We start from the raw sequence: 20,646 nt of genomic DNA, 5'->3' as shown, positions 1-20,646 counted from the left end.
TGGCCACAACACAAGCAGCACACTCTTGTTTATCAGACCAGAGTGTTTAAATATTGGTGTTTATTTCCTTATCATGTGACATATCTCTGGACGCAGTGAATAGAGTGTGAGGCGCACCTTTGCCGGTCCTTCACCTGCTGACGGGTCAGAGATGAGCCGTACAGCGTGAGCTTCCAGTACTTCAGAACGCCCGATGACAGACTCGACTCTCCTGAAAGACAGAAGCGCTCGCTGCTAATGAGGCACACACGTGACCCTGGACCACTAACCCAGTCACATGACGCACGGGTATATCTGTGGCGATAGCCAACTACACACTGTATGGGTCAAAATTATAGATTTCTCTTTCATGCCAAAAATCATTTTCTTGATTTGTGCATTTCAAAACAAGGCAAAGTCTTACTGTAGTCGGTGATCTGTAGACTGTATTGTCCCTCTGCTCTTTCTCCCCAACACCGCACGGTGGAAAACGTCCAGTCCGTTAGTCCCGTCGGATCTCTACTCAAACAACAGAAAGGGTCACACACACCATAGACCCACAGGACATGTGTGTGTGAGGAGTGAAGTAAGGTGTTGGGCTCACACATCCAGTGCGCGCTTGGCTCCGATCAGCGAGGTCATTCCGCTGGGACACACGAGCGTGACCTCCACGTCCCCGCGCCGAGGGTGGACAACCGTCACCGTGACGGACACGTGCTCCAGCGTCTGCATGCCTGAGCGCCTCAGGTCAGAGCCCGTGACTAGGAAAGAAGGGTTTAGATGAGACAAGTTCATATCAAAGCATACACTTTTCATTGTCCCATTGACATGAAGCACTTGCAAAGGGAAAATAAATGCTTGAATCCTTCACCATGCCACATCTCACGACTGCTCCACAACAGCGCCAGTAAGAAGCCGCTTTACACACAAGAGCATCTACATGCAAACTCAAAACTGCAGCATTACACTGCTAGAATAATCAGGTTTAGTCAGACATTCTTTGTGTTGGTGTGACGACATTGCCTGGCCCGATGCAAGCGACAGGCAGTGATTAGTGAGTGATTCAGCTGAATGCTGTTGTGTAGCTGTGTACAGTGTGTGTGCTGCAGGACCCAAACTCTCAGGACTGATCCAGCACGGGTCCCCCAGAGTCCCCTGACACTTTATATATATCAGGTCTGTGGTCAACATAACTTGATGATACTTTTGCTTTCTATTTATATAGCACCACTAACAACAACAGTTGTTGACCGAGGCGCTGTACAACATAACTACCAGGACAGAACACAGACCACACACACCGCACAAATCAGCACCAATTATAAGCTAAAGCTATAAATTATATTCCACAGTTCTGGTGCGGCGATCTCCTGGTTCTCAAGCTCACCCCAGGAACATTTAACAGTGTCTGGCTGGATGAGCAGAGGCCTTCCAGGATTGTGAATGGATAGTAAATCAGAAATGTATACAGGAGCCAATCCATTCAAGGATTTAAAAACCAGCATCAAGACTTTAAAATCAATTGACCCTTCGCTAAGCCACGCCCGAAAACCACCACTGGCCAATCGTGGCTTAGCAACAGTAACTAAGAAGAGTGGGGCTTAGCGAAGGTCACTTCTGTAAGGGATTGGGAGGCAGTGCAGGATTTCAGGACAGGAGTCCTGTGGTCTCGTCTACACACACCAGCAAGGAGCCTAGCAGCTGCCTCCTGCACCACCTGCAGACGGTAAGAGCTGCTCTTAGCTTAACTTTGGGTAGTGCCCAATACAGGCAATTACAATAGACAAGCCTTGGCGAAATAAAAGCACGAATCACCCTTTCAAAGTCCTTAAAAGAAAGAAATGATTTAACTTTAGCTAGGACTCTGAGATGAAAAAAACTGGTTTTGACTACCGTACTAATCTGTTAATCTGAGCACTACCGAAGACCACGCCCAGATTCTTCACTAATGTTTCACACATGGAGACAAAAGGCCAGAATTGAAGCAAAGGGAGCTAGCAGCTTCTGATGATTCAAACACTATCATCTCAGATTTGCCTTCATTAGGTGAAGAAAATGTAGGGACATCCAGGCCTTTACCTCCGCTAGACAAGCCAACTTATATCTAAACCCGTGTTATTTGATCCCAGGGGCAAATAGATTTGGGTATAGTCAGCACAACTGTGAGAGGAGATGCCATGTTTCCTAAAATCGCCCCCAGGGGAAGCAGATACAAGGAGAATAAAATGGGAGCAAGAACAGAGCCTTGAGGGACCCCACACGTAAGAGAAACTCGGCAATATTAACAGAGAACCTTCTGCCACTCAAATAGGATTACAGTATAATTGAAAGCTATCAATTTGAACATTTAATAGGCTTCAAAAATATATAACCCCTTTTAATTGAATGAACCTAAAACAATCTTCACATGAACCCATTGTAATAAAGTCAGATTTAGCTGATTTTAATGTCAGGGCTCAACGCTAAGGGTTTTGCTACTGGTCCAGTTGGGCTGGTTCAGATGTGTGCCTGACCGGCTGAAATGAACACAAAACTCTGTACTTGTTGTAAGTAAGGTACTATGCAACCTTGTAAACAGTGCTCTTCACTGCATACATTATAAACTGAATATAGATGAACCCTTATTAAAGCTGAAACCGTTACTCAGTCAAGAGCAGTGATTTCCTCTTGGTCTTTTATTCTTTGATTAACTTCATTACACAGACAACACTTTAGCCCCTTTCACACAGAGATTCAGGAAAACACACGGATAATGTGTCCCAGGATCATTTGGTTTTGTTCATTCACACTGCCAGTGATTTTCTGGAATCTGTGTGTGCGCGTTCACACACATCCCGTAAAGACCCCGTAAAGACCCATGTGTGTGCGTTCACCTGAGATTTTAAGCCAATTTACGGGGGATAAAATGAATTGGAAAGATGGCAGCATCGTTATTGGATTTGATTTGATTTGTAGGCTGTTAGTCAAATGCACTGACTTAAGCAATCTTTGTTTCATATTTATGCCAACAGTGACAGTCAAAAAAAAAAAAAAAAAACATTTGCTCCAAGTTTGCTTGCCTGTAACTCAAGAAGAATTTAAAATATTTTAAAATCCTTTTAGACTTTGGTTCTTAATAAACATTTCTTTGGCATCTACATGGTCCAATTCCAGAGATCGGCTTACCATTCCAAGTGTGAGTGAGTGTTTTCGGATGGGCTGGGATGATGTCATTGGCCTTCAAAACTGGGCTCTGGTAGGACACCAAGAAGGGGACGGACTCCCAAACCTGCCAGACATACAGACACAGACTCTCAGCTTGTTTATCACACAGACACACAGACACACACACACACACACGACCTTGGCAGCGTTGACCAGTCTCCAGGCGTTGAGCAACCCGAAGCCGTACATGTGGCTGTGATGGAAACCTGCTCCATTCCTTCTCCAGTCCGCCTGTGCGTCATGCTGAACACACATCATTAAAACATGAACATTAAGATTAATAGTATAAATAATAATATTAATAATATAACATCACCAACATTTTTCTAATTTTATTACTGATGGGTAATTCATCTTCAATAATTGCGCAATAACTTAGGCCTAAGGTGAAGGAGACGCTTGGCCTCAGTCTGCGTCGTCCCTAGAGGCCCCGATGCTGCCCACCTTTGCGCCCCCAAACCACTGAAGTCAGTTCCTCATACCGTGCAAAAGCAGAGCATCGCTACCCGTACTCCAGATTGTCATCACTCAATGGCTGGCTGTCTAAGTGGTGTCCGCAAAATAATGTAGAATTCATAGACAATTGGAAAAGTTTTTGGGGCAAACCTGACCTGTTGAAAAGAGATGGTATTCATCCCTCCTGGGATGGTGCTGCTCTTCTCTCTAGTAATTTGGCTCATAGTCTTAGAGATAAAACATGACAATCTGGGGCTCAGGTCAAGAAGCAGACAGACTGGCTTAACCGATCGTCTGCTAGCGGCCTCACGTCACCAAGGTCAGATAAATCCCAACAAATAGAGACTCTTTCACCTAGATATCATCATATAGAGACTCTTTCATCAAGATATCATCATATAGAGACTCTTTCACCTAGATATCATCACATAGAGCCTCTTTCACCTAGATATCATCATATAGAGCCTCTTTCACCTAGATATCATCATATAGAGACTCTTTCCCCTAGATATCATCATATAGAGACTCTTTCATCAAGATATCATCACATAGAGCCTCTTTCACCTAGATATCATCACATAGAGCCTCTTTCACCTAGATATCATCATATAGACTCTTTCACCTAGATATCATCATATAGAGACTCTTTCACCTAGATATCATCATATAGAGCCTCTTTCACCTAGATATCATCATATAGAGACTCTTTCACCTAGATATCATCATATAGAGCCTCTTTCACCTAGATATCATCATATAGAGCCTCTTTCATCTAGATATCATCATATAGAGCCTCTTTCACCTAGATATCATCATATAGACTCTTTCACCTAGATATCATCATATAGAGACTCTTTCACCTAGATATCATCATATAGAGCCTCTTTCACCTAGATATCATCACATAGAGCCTCTTTCACCTAGATATCATCACATAGAGCCTCTTTCACCTAGATATCATCATATAGAGACTCTTTCACCTAGATATCATCATATAGAGACTCTTTCACCTAGATATCATCATATAGAGCCTCTTTCACCTAGATATCATCATATAGACTCTTTCACCTAGATATCATCACATAGAGCCTCTTTCACCTAGATATCATCATATAGAGCCTCTTTCACCTAGATATCATCATATAGAGACTCTTTCACCTAGATATCATCATATAGAGACTCTTTCACCTAGATATCATCACATAGAGCCTCTTTCCCCTAGATATCATCATATAGACTCTTTCACCTAGATATCATCATATAGAGACTCTTTCACCTAGATATCATCATATAGAGACTCTTTCACCTAGATATCATCATATAGAGCCTCTTTCACCTAGATATCATCATATAGAGACTCTTTCCCCTAGATATCATCATATAGACTCTTTCACCTAGATATCATCATATAGAGACTCTTTCACCTAGATATCATCATATAGAGACTCTTTCACCTAGATATCATCATATAGAGCCTCTTTCACCTAGATATCATCATATAGAGCCTCTTTCACCTAGATATCATCATATAGAGCCTCTTTCACCTAGATATCATCATATAGAGACTCTTTCATCAAGATATCATCATATAGAGACTCTTTCACCTAGATATCATCATATAGAGACTCTTTCCCCTAGATATCATCATATAGAGACTCTTTCATCAAGATATCATCATATAGAGACTCTTTCCCCTAGATATCATCATATAGAGACTCTTTCCCCTAGATATCATCATATAGAGACTCTTTCCCCTAGATATCATCATATAGAGCCTCTTTATGGCAAGCCGTTTTAACATTTAATCATTTAAGCCTACTAGTATCTATTTTCATGCTACTAGTACTTATTTTTTAGATACTAGTATCTATTCCATTAAGTACTAGTACTTATTCATTAGATACTAGTACTTATTCATTAGATACTAGTGCTTATTCTTTAGATACTAGTGCTTATTCTTTAGGTACTAGTACCTTTTTAAAGATACTAGTACTTATTCATTAGATACTAGTACTTATTCAATAGATACTAGTACTTATTCAATAGATACTAGTACTTATTCAATAGATACTAGTACTTATTCATTAGATACTAGTACTTATTCAATAGATACTAGTACTTATTCAATAGATACTAGTACTTATTCATTAGATACTAGTACTTATTTAAATAGTGACTAGTCACTATTTTTTTGTTACTAGTAAAAAAAAACTTTTTTTGCCATTGACTTCTATGGGATCTGTCATTTAGATATCAACTAATCACTTCTGACTAGTATCTATTCCAATTTTGACTAGTACATATATATTAGATACTAGTACTTATTCATTAGGTACTAGTACTTATTTTTTAGATACTAGTACATTTTTATAGATACTAGTACCTATTAAATAGATACTAGTAGCTATTAAATAGATACTAGTAGCTATTAAATAGATACTAGTACTTATTCTTTAGATACTAGTGCTTATTATTTAGATACTAGTGCTTATTATTTAGATACTAGTGCTTATTATTTAGATACTAGTACTTATTCATTAGATACTAGTAACTATTTATTAGACACTAGTATCTTTTGTAATTGTTACTAGTAACTATTCTTATTTTACTAGTCACAACTGCTTTTTTACTAGTCTTATGTTATGACTAGTCAGAACGGCCACGGTAGAGTTCAATTAAAAATCTTACTAGTAAAATTTAAAATCTTACTAGTAACATTTGGAATAAATACTAGTATCTAATAAATAGGCACTAGTATCTATTAAATAAGTACTAGTATCTAATGAATAAGTACTAGTATCTAATGAATAAGTACTAGTATCTAAATAATAAGCACTAGTATCTAAATAATAAGCACTAGTATCTAAATAATAAGCACTAGTATCTAAAGAATAAGTACTAGTATCTATTTAATAGCTACTAGTATCTATTTAATAGCTACTAGTATCTATTTAATAGGTACTAGTATCTATAAAAATGTACTAGTATCTAAAAAATAAGTACTAGTACCTAATGAATAAGTACTAGTATCTAATATATATGTACTAGTCAAAATTGGAATAGATACTAGTCAGAAGTGATTAGTTGATATCTAAATGACAGATCCCATAGAAGTCAATGGCAAAAAAAGTTTTTTTTTACTAGTAACAAAAAAATAGTTACTAGTCACTATTTAAATAAGTACTAGTATCTAATGAATAAGTACTAGTATCTATTAAATAAGTACTAGTATCTAATGAATAAGTACTAGTATCTAATGAATAAGTACTAGTATCTAATGAATAAGTACTAGTATCTAATGAATAAGTACTAGTATCTATTGAATAAGTACTAGTATCTAATGAATAAGTACTAGTATCTATTTATTAGGTACTAGTATCTAATGAATAAGTACTAGTATCTTTAAAAAGGTACTAGTACCTAAAGAATAAGCACTAGTATCTAAAGAATAAGCACTAGTATCTAATGAATAAGTACTAGTATCTAATGAATAAGTACTAGTACTTAATGGAATAGATACTAGTATCTAAAAAATAAGTACTAGTAGCATGAAAATAGATACTAGTATGCTTAAATGATTAAATGTTAAAACGGCTTGCCATAGCCTCTTTCACCTAGATATCATCATATAGAGACTCTTTCCCCTAGATATCATCATATAGAGACTCTTTCACCTAGATATCATCATATAGAGCCTCTTTCACCTAGATATCATCATATAGAGACTCTTTCCCCTAGATATCATCATATAGAGCCTCTTTCACCTAGATATCATCACATAGAGACTCTTTCACCTAGATATCATCATATAGAGCCTCTTTCACCTAGATATCATCATATAGAGACTCTTTCACCTAGATATCATCATATAGAGCCTCTTTCCCCTAGATATCATCATATAGAGCCTCTTTCACCTAGATATCATCATATAGACTCTTTCCCCTAGATATCATCATATAGAGCCTCTTTCCCCTAGATATCATCATATAGAGACTCTTTCACCTAGATATCATCATATAGAGCCTCTTTCTCCTAGATATCATCATATAGAGACTCTTTCACCTAGATATCATCATATAGAGACTCTTTCACCTAGATATCATCATATAGACTCTTTCACCTAGATATCATCATATAGAGCCTCTTTCACCTAGATATCATCATATAGAGCCTCTTTCACCTAGATATCATCATATAGAGACTCTTTCTCCTAGATATCATCACATAGAGACTCTTTCACCTAGATATCATCATATAGAGCCTCTTTCACCTAGATATCATCATATAGAGACTCTTTCTCCTAGATATCATCATATAGAGCCTCTTTCTCCTAGATATCATCATATAGAGACTCTTTCACCTAGATATCATCATATAGAGCCTCTTTCACCTAGATATCATCACATAGAGTCTCTTTCACCTAGATATCATCATATAGAGTCTCTTTCACCTAGATATCATCATATAGAGTCTCTTTCACCTAGATATCATCATATAGAGACTCTTTCACCTAGATATCATCATATAGACTCTTTCACCTAGATATCATCATATAGAGCCTCTTTCACCTAGATATCATCATATAGAGCCTCTTTCACCTAGATATCATCATATAGAGCCTCTTTCACCTAGATATCATCATATAGACTCTTTCACCTAGATATCATCATATAGAGCCTCTTTCACCTAGATATCATCATATAGAGACTCTTTCATCAAGATATCATCATATAGAGCCTCTTTCACCTAGATATCATCATATAGACTCTTTCACCTAGATATCATCATATAGAGCCTCTTTCACCTAGATATCATCATATAGAGCCTCTTTCACCTAGATATCATCATATAGAGACTCTTTCACCTAGATATCATCATATAGAGCCTCTTTCACCTAGATATCATCATATAGAGACTCTTTCACCTAGATATCATCATATAGAGCCTCTTTCACCTAGATATCATCATATAGACTCTTTCACCTAGATATCATCATATAGAGCCTCTTTCACCTAGATATCATCATATAGAGACTCTTTCACCTAGATATCATCACATAGAGCCTCTTTCACCTAGATATCATCATATAGAGACTCTTTCACCTAGATATCATCATATAGAGCCTCTTTCACCTAGATATCATCATATAGAGACTCTTTCACCTAGATATCATCATATAGAGCCTCTTTCACCTAGATATCATCATATAGACTCTTTCACCTAGATATCATCATATAGAGCCTCTTTCACCTAGATATCATCATATAGAGCCTCTTTCACCTAGATATCATCATATAGAGACTCTTTCACCTAGATATCATCACATAGAGCCTCTTTCACCTAGATATCATCATATAGAGACTCTTTCCCCTAGATATCATCATATAGAGACTCTTTCACCTAGATATCATCACATAGAGCCTCTTTCACCTAGATATCATCATATAGAGCCTCTTTCACCTAGATATCATCATATAGAGCCTCTTTCACCTAGATATCATCATATAGAGACTCTTTCACCTAGATATCATCACATAGAGCCTCTTTCACCTAGATATCATCATATAGAGACTCTTTCCCCTAGATATCATCATATAGAGACTCTTTCACCTAGATATCATCACATAGAGCCTCTTTCACCTAGATATCATCATATAGAGACTCTTTCACCTAGATATCATCATATAGAGCCTCTTTCACCTAGATATCATCATATAGAGACTCTTTCACCTAGATATCATCATATAGAGCCTCTTTCACCTAGATATCATCATATAGACTCTTTCACCTAGATATCATCATATAGAGCCTCTTTCACCTAGATATCATCATATAGAGCCTCTTTCACCTAGATATCATCATATAGAGACTCTTTCACCTAGATATCATCATATAGACTCTTTCACCTAGATATCATCATATAGAGCCTCTTTCACCTAGATATCATCATATAGAGCCTCTTTCATCAAGATATCATCATATAGAGACTCTTTCACCTAGATATCATCATATAGACTCTTTCACCTAGATATCATCATATAGAGCCTCTTTCACCTAGATATCATCATATAGAGCCTCTTTCACCTAGATATCATCATATAGAGCCTCTTTCACCTAGATATCATCATATAGACTCTTTCACCTAGATATCATCACATAGAGCCTCTTTCACCTAGATATCATCATATAGAGACTCTTTCATCAAGATATCATCATATAGAGCCTCTTTCACCTAGATATCATCATATAGAGACTCTTTCACCTAGATATCATCACATAGAGCCTCTTTCACCTAGATATCATCATATAGAGACTCTTTCACCTAGATATCATCATATAGAGCCTCTTTCACCTAGATATCATCATATAGAGACTCTTTCACCTAGATATCATCATATAGAGCCTCTTTCACCTAGATATCATCATATAGAGACTCTTTCACCTAGATATCATCATATAGAGCCTCTTTCACCTAGATATCATCATATAGAGACTCTTTCCCCTAGATATCATCATATAGAGACTCTTTCATCAAGATATCATCACATAGAGCCTCTTTCACCTAGATATCATCACATAGAGCCTCTTTCACCTAGATATCATCATATAGACTCTTTCACCTAGATATCATCATATAGAGACTCTTTCACCTAGATATCATCATATAGAGCCTCTTTCACCTAGATATCATCATATAGAGACTCTTTCACCTAGATATCATCATATAGAGCCTCTTTCACCTAGATATCATCATATAGAGCCTCTTTCATCAAGATATCATCATATAGAGACTCTTTCACCTAGATATCATCATATAGACTCTTTCACCTAGATATCATCATATAGAGCCTCTTTCACCTAGATATCATCATATAGAGACTCTTTCACCTAGATATCATCACATAGAGCCTCTTTCACCTAGATATCATCATATAGAGCCTCTTTCACCTAGATATCATCATATAGACTCTTTCCCCTAGATATCATCATATAGAGCCTCTTTCACCTAGATATCATCATATAGAGCCTCTTTCACCTAGATATCATCATATAGAGACTCTTTCACCTAGATATCATCATATAGAGCCTCTTTCACCTAGATATCATCATATAGAGCCTCTTTCATCTAGATATCATCATATAGAGCCTCTTTCACCTAGATATCATCATATAGAGCCTCTTTCACCTAGATATCATCATATAGAGACTCTTTCACCTAGATATCATCATATAGAGACTCTTTCACCTAGATATCATCATATAGAGACTCTTTCCCCTAGATATCATCATATAGAGACTCTTTCACCTAGATATCATCATATAGAGACTCTTTCACCTAGATATCATCATATAGAGACTCTTTCTCCTAGATATCATCATATAGAGCCTCTTTCACCTAGATATCATCATATAGAGACTCTTTCACCTAGATATCATCACATAGAGACTCTTTCACCTAGATATCATCATATAGAGCCTCTTTCACCTAGATATCATCACATAGAGACTCTTTCACCTAGATATCATCATATAGAGACTCTTTCACCTAGATATCATCATATAGAGCCTCTTTCACCTAGATATCATCATATAGAGCCTCTTTCACCTAGATATCATCATATAGAGCCTCTTTCACCTAGATATCATCATATAGAGACTCTTTCTCCTAGATATCATCATATAGAGCCTCTTTCACCTAGATATCATCATATAGAGACTCTTTCACCTAGATATCATCACATAGAGACTCTTTCACCTAGATATCATCATATAGAGCCTCTTTCACCTAGATATCATCACATAGAGACTCTTTCACCTAGATATCATCATATAGAGACTCTTTCACCTAGATATCATCATATAGAGACTCTTTCACCTAGATATCATCACATAGAGACTCTTTCACCTAGATATCATCATATAGAGCCTCTTTCACCTAGATATCATCACATAGAGACTCTTTCACCTAGATATCATCATATAGAGACTCTTTCTCCTAGATATCATCATATAGAGCCTCTTTCACCTAGATATCATCATATAGAGACTCTTTCACCTAGATATCATCACATAGAGCCTCTTTCACCTAGATATCATCATATAGAGCCTCTTTCTCCTAGATATCATCACATAGAGCCTCTTTCACCTAGATATCATCACATAGAGCCTCTTTCACCTAGATATCATCATATAGAGCCTCTTTCTCCTAGATATCATCATATAGAGACTCTTTCACCTAGATATCATCATATAGAGCCTCTTTCACCTAGATATCATCATATAGAGACTCTTTCACCTAGATATCATCATATAGACTCTTTCACCTAGATATCATCATATAGACTCTTTCACCTAGATATCATCATATAGAGACTCTTTCACCTAGATATCATCATATAGAGCCTCTTTCACCTAGATATCATCACATAGAGACTCTTTCACCTAGATATCATCATATAGAGACTCTTACACCTAGATATCATCACATAGAGACTCTTTCACCTAGATATCATCATATAGAGCCTCTTTCACCTAGATATCATCACATAGAGACTCTTTCACCTAGATATCATCACATAGAGACTCTTTCACCTAGATATCATCATATAGAGACTCTTACACCTAGATATCATCATATAGAGACTCTTACACCTAGATATCATCATATAGAGACTCTTACACCTAGATATCATCATATAGAGTCTCTTTCACCTAGATATCATCATATAGAGTCTCTTTCACCTAGATATCATCATATAGAGACTCTTTCACCTAGATATCATCATATAAAGCCTCTTTCACCTAGATATCATCATATAGAGACTCTTTCACCTAGATATCATCATATAGAGCCTCTTTCACCTAGATATCATCATATAGAGCCTCTTTCACCTAGATATCATCATATAGAGACTCTTTCACCTAGATATCATCATATAGAGCCTCTTTCCCCTAGATATCATCATATAGAGACTCTTTCTCCTAGATATCATCATATAGAGACTCTTTCCCCTAGATATCATCATATAGAGCCTCTTTCACCTAGATATCATCATATAGAGACTCTTTCCCCTAGATATCATCATATAGAGCCTCTTTCACCTAGATATCATCACATAGAGACTCTTTCACCTAGATATCATCATATAGAGCCTCTTTCACCTAGATATCATCATATAGAGACTCTTTCACCTAGATATCATCATATAGAGCCTCTTTCCCCTAGATATCATCATATAGAGCCTCTTTCACCTAGATATCATCATATAGACTCTTTCCCCTAGATATCATCATATAGAGCCTCTTTCCCCTAGATATCATCATATAGAGACTCTTTCACCTAGATATCATCATATAGAGACTCTTTCTCCTAGATATCATCATATAGAGCCTCTTTCTCCTAGATATCATCATATAGACTCTTTCACCTAGATATCATCATATAGAGACTCTTTCACCTAGATATCATCATATAGAGACTCTTTCACCTAGATATCATCATATAGACTCTTTCACCTAGATATCATCATATAGAGCCTCTTTCACCTAGATATCATCATATAGAGCCTCTTTCACCTAGATATCATCATATAGAGCCTCTTTCACCTAGATATCATCATATAGAGCCTCTTTCACCTAGATATCATCATATAGAGACTCTTTCACCTAGATATCATCATATAGAGACTCTTTCACCTAGATATCATCATATAGACTCTTTCACCTAGATATCATCATATAGAGCCTCTTTCACCTAGATATCATCATATAGAGCCTCTTTCTCCTAGATATCATCATATAGAGACTCTTTCCCCTAGATATCATCATATAGAGACTCTTTCCCCTAGATATCATCATATAGAGACTCTTTCACCTAGATATCATCATATAGAGACTCTTTCACCTAGATATCATCATATAGAGTCTCTTTCACCTAGATATCATCATATAGAGCCTCTTTCACCTAGATATCATCATATAGAGCCTCTTTCACCTAGATATCATCATATAGACTCTTTCCCCTAGATATCATCATATAGAGCCTCTTTCACCTAGATATCATCATATAGAGCCTCTTTCACCTAGATATCATCATATAGAGACTCTTTCACCTAGATATCATCATATAGAGACTCTTTCACCTAGATATCATCATATAGAGCCTCTTTCACCTAGATATCATCACATAGAGACTCTTTCACCTAGATATCATCATATAAAGCCTCTTTCACCTAGATATCATCATATAGAGACTCTTTCACCTAGATATCATCATATAGAGCCTCTTTCACCTAGATATCATCATATAGAGCCTCTTTCACCTAGATATCATCATATAGAGACTCTTTCACCTAGATATCATCATATAGAGCCTCTTTCCCCTAGATATCATCATATAGAGACTCTTTCTCCTAGATATCATCATATAGAGCCTCTTTCACCTAGATATCATCATATAGAGCCTCTTTCACCTAGATATCATCATATAGAGCCTCTTTCACCTAGATATCATCATATAGAGACTCTTTCACCTAGATATCATCATATAGAGCCTCTTTCACCTATATCTCATCATATAGAGACTCTTTCACCTAGATATCATCATATAGAGCCTCTTTCACCTAGATATCATCATATAGAGACTCTTTCCCCTAGATATCATCATATAGAGACTCTTTCACCTAGATATCATCATATAGAGACTCTTTCACCTAGATATCATCATATAGAGACTCTTTCCCCTAGATATCATCATATAGAGACTCTTTCACCTAGATATCATCATATAGAGCCTCTTTCACCTAGATATCATCATATAGAGCCTCTTTCACCTAGATATCATCATATAGAGACTCTTTCACCTAGATATCATCATATAGAGACTCTTTCACCTAGATATCATCATATAGAGACTCTTTCTCCTAGATATCATCATATAGAGCCTCTTTCTCCTAGATATCATCATATAGAGACTCTTTCACCTAGATATCATCATATAGAGACTCTTTCACCTAGATATCATCATATAGAGCCTCTTTCACCTAGATATCATCATATAGAGCCTCTTTCACCTAGATATCATCATATAGAGACTCTTTCACCTAGATATCATCATATAGACTCTTTCACCTAGATATCATCATATAGAGCCTCTTTCACCTAGATATCATCATATAGACTCTTTCCCCTAGATATCATCATATAGAGCCTCTTTCACCTAGATATCATCATATAGAGCCTCTTTCACCTAGATATCATCATATAGAGACTCTTTCACCTAGATATCATCATATAGAGACTCTTTCACCTAGATATCATCATATAGAGCCTCTTTCACCTAGATATCATCACATAGAGACTCTTTCACCTAGATATCATCATATAAAGCCTCTTTCACCTAGATATCATCATATAGAGACTCTTTCACCTAGATATCATCATATAGAGCCTCTTTCACCTAGATATCATCATATAGAGCCTCTTTCCCCTAGATATCATCATATAGAGCCTCTTTCACCTAGATATCATCATATAGACTCTTTCCCCTAGATATCATCATATAGAGCCTCTTTCCCCTAGATATCATCATATAGAGACTCTTTCACCTAGATATCATCATATAGAGACTCTTTCTCCTAGATATCATCATATAGAGCCTCTTTCTCCTAGATATCATCATATAGACTCTTTCACCTAGATATCATCATATAGAGACTCTTTCACCTAGATATCATCATATAGAGACTCTTTCACCTAGATATCATCATATAGACTCTTTCACCTAGATATCATCATATAGAGCCTCTTTCACCTAGATATCATCATATAGAGCCTCTTTCACCTAGATATCATCATATAGAGCCTCTTTCACCTAGATATCATCATATAGAGCCTCTTTCACCTAGATATCATCATATAGAGACTCTTTCACCTAGATATCATCATATAGAGACTCTTTCACCTAGATATCATCATATAGACTCTTTCACCTAGATATCATCATATAGAGCCTCTTTCACCTAGATATCATCATATAGAGCCTCTTTCTCCTAGATATCATCATATAGAGACTCTTTCCCCTAGATATCATCATATAGAGACTCTTTCCCCTAGATATCATCATATAGAGACTCTTTCACCTAGATATCATCATATAGAGACTCTTTCACCTAGATATCATCATATAGAGTCTCTTTCACCTAGATATCATCATATAGAGCCTCTTTCACCTAGATATCATCATATAGAGCCTCTTTCACCTAGATATCATCATATAGACTCTTTCCCCTAGATATCATCATATAGAGCCTCTTTCACCTAGATATCATCATATAGAGCCTCTTTCACCTAGATATCATCATATAGAGACTCTTTCACCTAGATATCATCATATAGAGACTCTTTCACCTAGATATCATCATATAGAGCCTCTTTCACCTAGATATCATCACATAGAGACTCTTTCACCTAGATATCATCATATAAAGCCTCTTTCACCTAGATATCATCATATAGAGACTCTTTCACCTAGATATCATCATATAGAGCCTCTTTCACCTAGATATCATCATATAGAGCCTCTTTCACCTAGATATCATCATATAGAGACTCTTTCACCTAGATATCATCATATAGAGCCTCTTTCCCCTAGATATCATCATATAGAGACTCTTTCTCCTAGATATCATCATATAGAGCCTCTTTCACCTAGATATCATCATATAGAGCCTCTTTCACCTAGATATCATCATATAGAGACTCTTTCTCCTAGATATCATCATATAGAGCCTCTTTCACCTAGATATCATCATATAGAGACTCTTTCACCTAGATATCATCATATAGAGCCTCTTTCACCTATATCTCATCATATAGAGACTCTTTCACCTAGATATCATCATATAGAGCCTCTTTCACCTAGATATCATCATATAGAGACTCTTTCCCCTAGATATCATCATATAGAGACTCTTTCACCTAGATATCATCATATAGAGACTCTTTCACCTAGATATCATCATATAGAGACTCTTTCCCCTAGATATCATCATATAGAGACTCTTTCACCTAGATATCATCATATAGAGCCTCTTTCACCTAGATATCATCATATAGAGCCTCTTTCACCTAGATATCATCATATAGAGACTCTTTCACCTAGATATCATCATATAGAGACTCTTTCACCTAGATATCATCATATAGAGCCTCTTTCACCTAGATATCATCATATAGAGACTCTTTCTCCTAGATATCATCATATAGAGCCTCTTTCACCTAGATATCATCATATAGAGACTCTTTCACCTAGATATCATCATATAGAGCCTCTTTCACCTATATCTCATCATATAGAGACTCTTTCACCTAGATATCATCATATAGAGCCTCTTTCACCTAGATATCATCATATAGAGACTCTTTCCCCTAGATATCATCATATAGAGACTCTTTCACCTAGATATCATCATATAGAGACTCTTTCACCTAGATATCATCATATAGAGACTCTTTCCCCTAGATATCATCATATAGAGACTCTTTCACCTAGATATCATCATATAGAGCCTCTTTCACCTAGATATCATCATATAGAGCCTCTTTCACCTAGATATCATCATATAGAGACTCTTTCACCTAGATATCATCATATAGAGACTCTTTCTCCTAGATATCATCATATAGAGCCTCTTTCTCCTAGATATCATCATATAGAGACTCTTTCACCTAGATATCATCATATAGAGACTCTTTCACCTAGATATCATCATATAGAGCCTCTTTCACCTAGATATCATCATATAGAGCCTCTTTCACCTAGATATCATCATATAGAGACTCTTTCACCTAGATATCATCATATAGACTCTTTCACCTAGATATCATCATATAGAGCCTCTTTCACCTAGATATCATCATATAGACTCTTTCCCCTAGATATCATCATATAGAGCCTCTTTCACCTAGATATCATCATATAGAGCCTCTTTCACCTAGATATCATCATATAGAGACTCTTTCACCTAGATATCATCATATAGAGACTCTTTCACCTAGATATCATCATATAGAGCCTCTTTCACCTAGATATCATCACATAGAGACTCTTTCACCTAGATATCATCATATAAAGCCTCTTTCACCTAGATATCATCATATAGAGACTCTTTCACCTAGATATCATCATATAGAGCCTCTTTCACCTAGATATCATCATATAGAGCCTCTTTCACCTAGATATCATCATATAGAGACTCTTTCACCTAGATATCATCATATAGAGCCTCTTTCCCCTAGATATCATCATATAGAGACTCTTTCTCCTAGATATCATCATATAGAGCCTCTTTCACCTAGATATCATCATATAGAGACTCTTTCACCTAGATATCATCATATAGAGCCTCTTTCACCTATATCTCATCATATAGAGACTCTTTCACCTAGATATCATCATATAGAGACTCTTTCCCCTAGATATCATCATATAGAGACTCTTTCCCCTAGATATCATCATATAGAGACTCTTTCACCTAGATATCATCATATAGAGACTCTTTCACCTAGATATCATCATATAGAGACTCTTTCCCCTAGATATCATCATATAGAGACTCTTTCACCTAGATATCATCATATAGAGTCTCTTTCACCTAGATATCATCACATAGAGCCTCTTTCACCTAGATATCATCATATAGAGCCTCTTTCACCTAGATATCATCATATAGAGACTCTTTCACCTAGATATCATCATATAGAGACTCTTTCACCTAGATATCATCACATAGAGCCTCTTTCACCTAGATATCATCATATAGAGACTCTTTCACCTAGATATCATCACATAGAGCCTCTTTCACCTAGATATCATCATATAGAGACTCTTTCCCCTAGATATCATCATATAGAGACTCTTTCACCTAGATATCATCATATAGAGTCTCTTTCACCTAGATATCATCACATAGAGCCTCTTTCACCTAGATATCATCATATAGAGCCTCTTTCACCTAGATATCATCATATAGAGCCTCTTTCACCTAGATATCATCATATAGAGCCTCTTTCACCTAGATATCATCATATAGAGACTCTTTCACCTAGATATCATCATATAGAGACTCTTTCACCTAGATATCATCACATAGAGCCTCTTTCACCTAGATATCATCATATAGAGACTCTTTCACCTAGATATCATCACATAGAGCCTCTTTCACCTAGATATCATCATATAGAGACTCTTTCACCTAGATATCATCATATAGAGCCTCTTTCACCTAGATATCATCATATAGAGCCTCTTTCACCTAGATATCATCATATAGAGCCTCTTTCACCTAGATATCATCACATAGAGACTCTTACACCTAGATATCATCATATAGAGTCTCTTTCACCTAGATATCATCATATAGAGTCTCTTTCACCTAGATATCATCATATAGAGACTCTTTCACCTAGATATCATCATATAGAGACTCTTTCACCTAGATATCATCATATAGAGACTCTTTCACCTAGATATCATCATATAGAGCCTCTTTCACCTAGATATCATCATATAGAGCCTCTTTCACCTAGATATCATCATATAGAGCCTCTTTCACCTAGATATCATCATATAGAGCCTCTTTCCCCTAGATATCATCATATAGAGCCTCTTTCACCTAGATATCATCATATAGAGACTCTTTCCCCTAGATATCATCATATAGAGACTCTTACACCTAGATATCATCATATAGAGTCTCTTTCACCTAGATATCATCATATAGAGTCTCTTTCACCTAGATATCATCATATAGAGACTCTTTCACCTAGATATCATCATATAGAGACTCTTTCACCTAGATATCATCATATAGAGACTCTTTCACCTAGATATCATCATATAGAGCCTCTTTCACCTAGATATCATCATATAGAGCCTCTTTCACCTAGATATCATCATATAGAGCCTCTTTCACCTAGATATCATCATATAGAGACTCTTTCCCCTAGATATCATCATATAGAGACTCTTTCACCTAGATATCATCACATAGAGCCTCTTTCACCTAGATATCATCATATAGAGACTCTTTCACCTAGATATCATCATATAGAGCCTCTTTCACCTAGATATCATCATATAGAGACTCTTTCACCTAGATATCATCATATAGAGACTCTTTCCCCTAGATATCATCATATAGAGACTCTTTCACCTAGATATCATCATATAGAGCCTCTTTCACCTAGATATCATCATATAGAGTCTCTTTCACCTAGATATCATCACATAGAGCCTCTTTCACCTAGATATCATCATATAGAGCCTCTTTCACCTAGATATCATCATATAGAGCCTCTTTCACCTAGATATCATCACATAGAGCCTCTTTCACCTAGATATCATCATATAGAGACTCTTTCACCTAGATATCATCACATAGAGCCTCTTTCACCTAGATATCATCATATAGAGCCTCTTTCACCTAGATATCATCATATAGAGCCTCTTTCACCTAGATATCATCATATAGAGCCTCTTTCACCTAGATATCATCATATAGACTCTTTCACCTAGATATCATCATATAGAGCCTCTTTCACCTAGATATCATCATATAGAGCCTCTTTCACCTAGATATCATCATATAGAGCCTCTTTCACCTAGATATCATCATATAGAGCCTCTTTCACCTAGATATCATCATATAGAGACTCTTTCACCTAGATATCATCACATAGAGCCTCTTTCACCTAGATATCATCATATAGAGCCTCTTTCACCTAGATATCATCATATAGAGCCTCTTTCACCTAGATATCATCATATAGAGACTCTTTCACCTAGATATCATCATATAGAGCCTCTTTCCCCTAGATATCATCATATAGAGCCTCTTTCACCTAGATATCATCATATAGAGCCTCTTTCACCTAGATATCATCATATAGAGCCTCTTTCTCCTAGATATCATCATATAGAGCCTCTTTCACCTAGATATCATCATA

The 20,646-nt window shown here is 36.3% G+C and overlaps 1 protein-coding gene across 1 annotated transcript in view; it reads right to left on the bottom strand.

The window, feature by feature from the left end:
- Positions 1–20,646, bottom strand: part of pcsk7 (proprotein convertase subtilisin/kexin type 7) — a 38,412-nt gene that overhangs the window by 1,308 nt on the left and 16,458 nt on the right. Inside the window, exons 6-10 of the mRNA XM_079611319.1 lie at positions 3,322–3,426; positions 3,145–3,247; positions 584–740; positions 404–498; positions 118–211 (exon numbers count right to left, since the gene is read on the bottom strand). Of these exons, the coding sequence (XP_079467445.1) occupies positions 118–211; positions 404–498; positions 584–740; positions 3,145–3,247; positions 3,322–3,426 (554 nt within the window). The remainder of the gene's footprint in view (positions 1–117; positions 212–403; positions 499–583; positions 741–3,144; positions 3,248–3,321; positions 3,427–20,646) is intronic.

The sequence above is a fragment of the Phoxinus phoxinus genome (assembly GCF_949152265.1).
Source record: "Phoxinus phoxinus genome assembly, chromosome: 4".
Lineage (NCBI taxonomy): Eukaryota > Metazoa > Chordata > Actinopteri > Cypriniformes > Leuciscidae > Phoxinus > Phoxinus phoxinus.
This window is presented reverse-complemented; position numbering and strand designations above follow the sequence as displayed.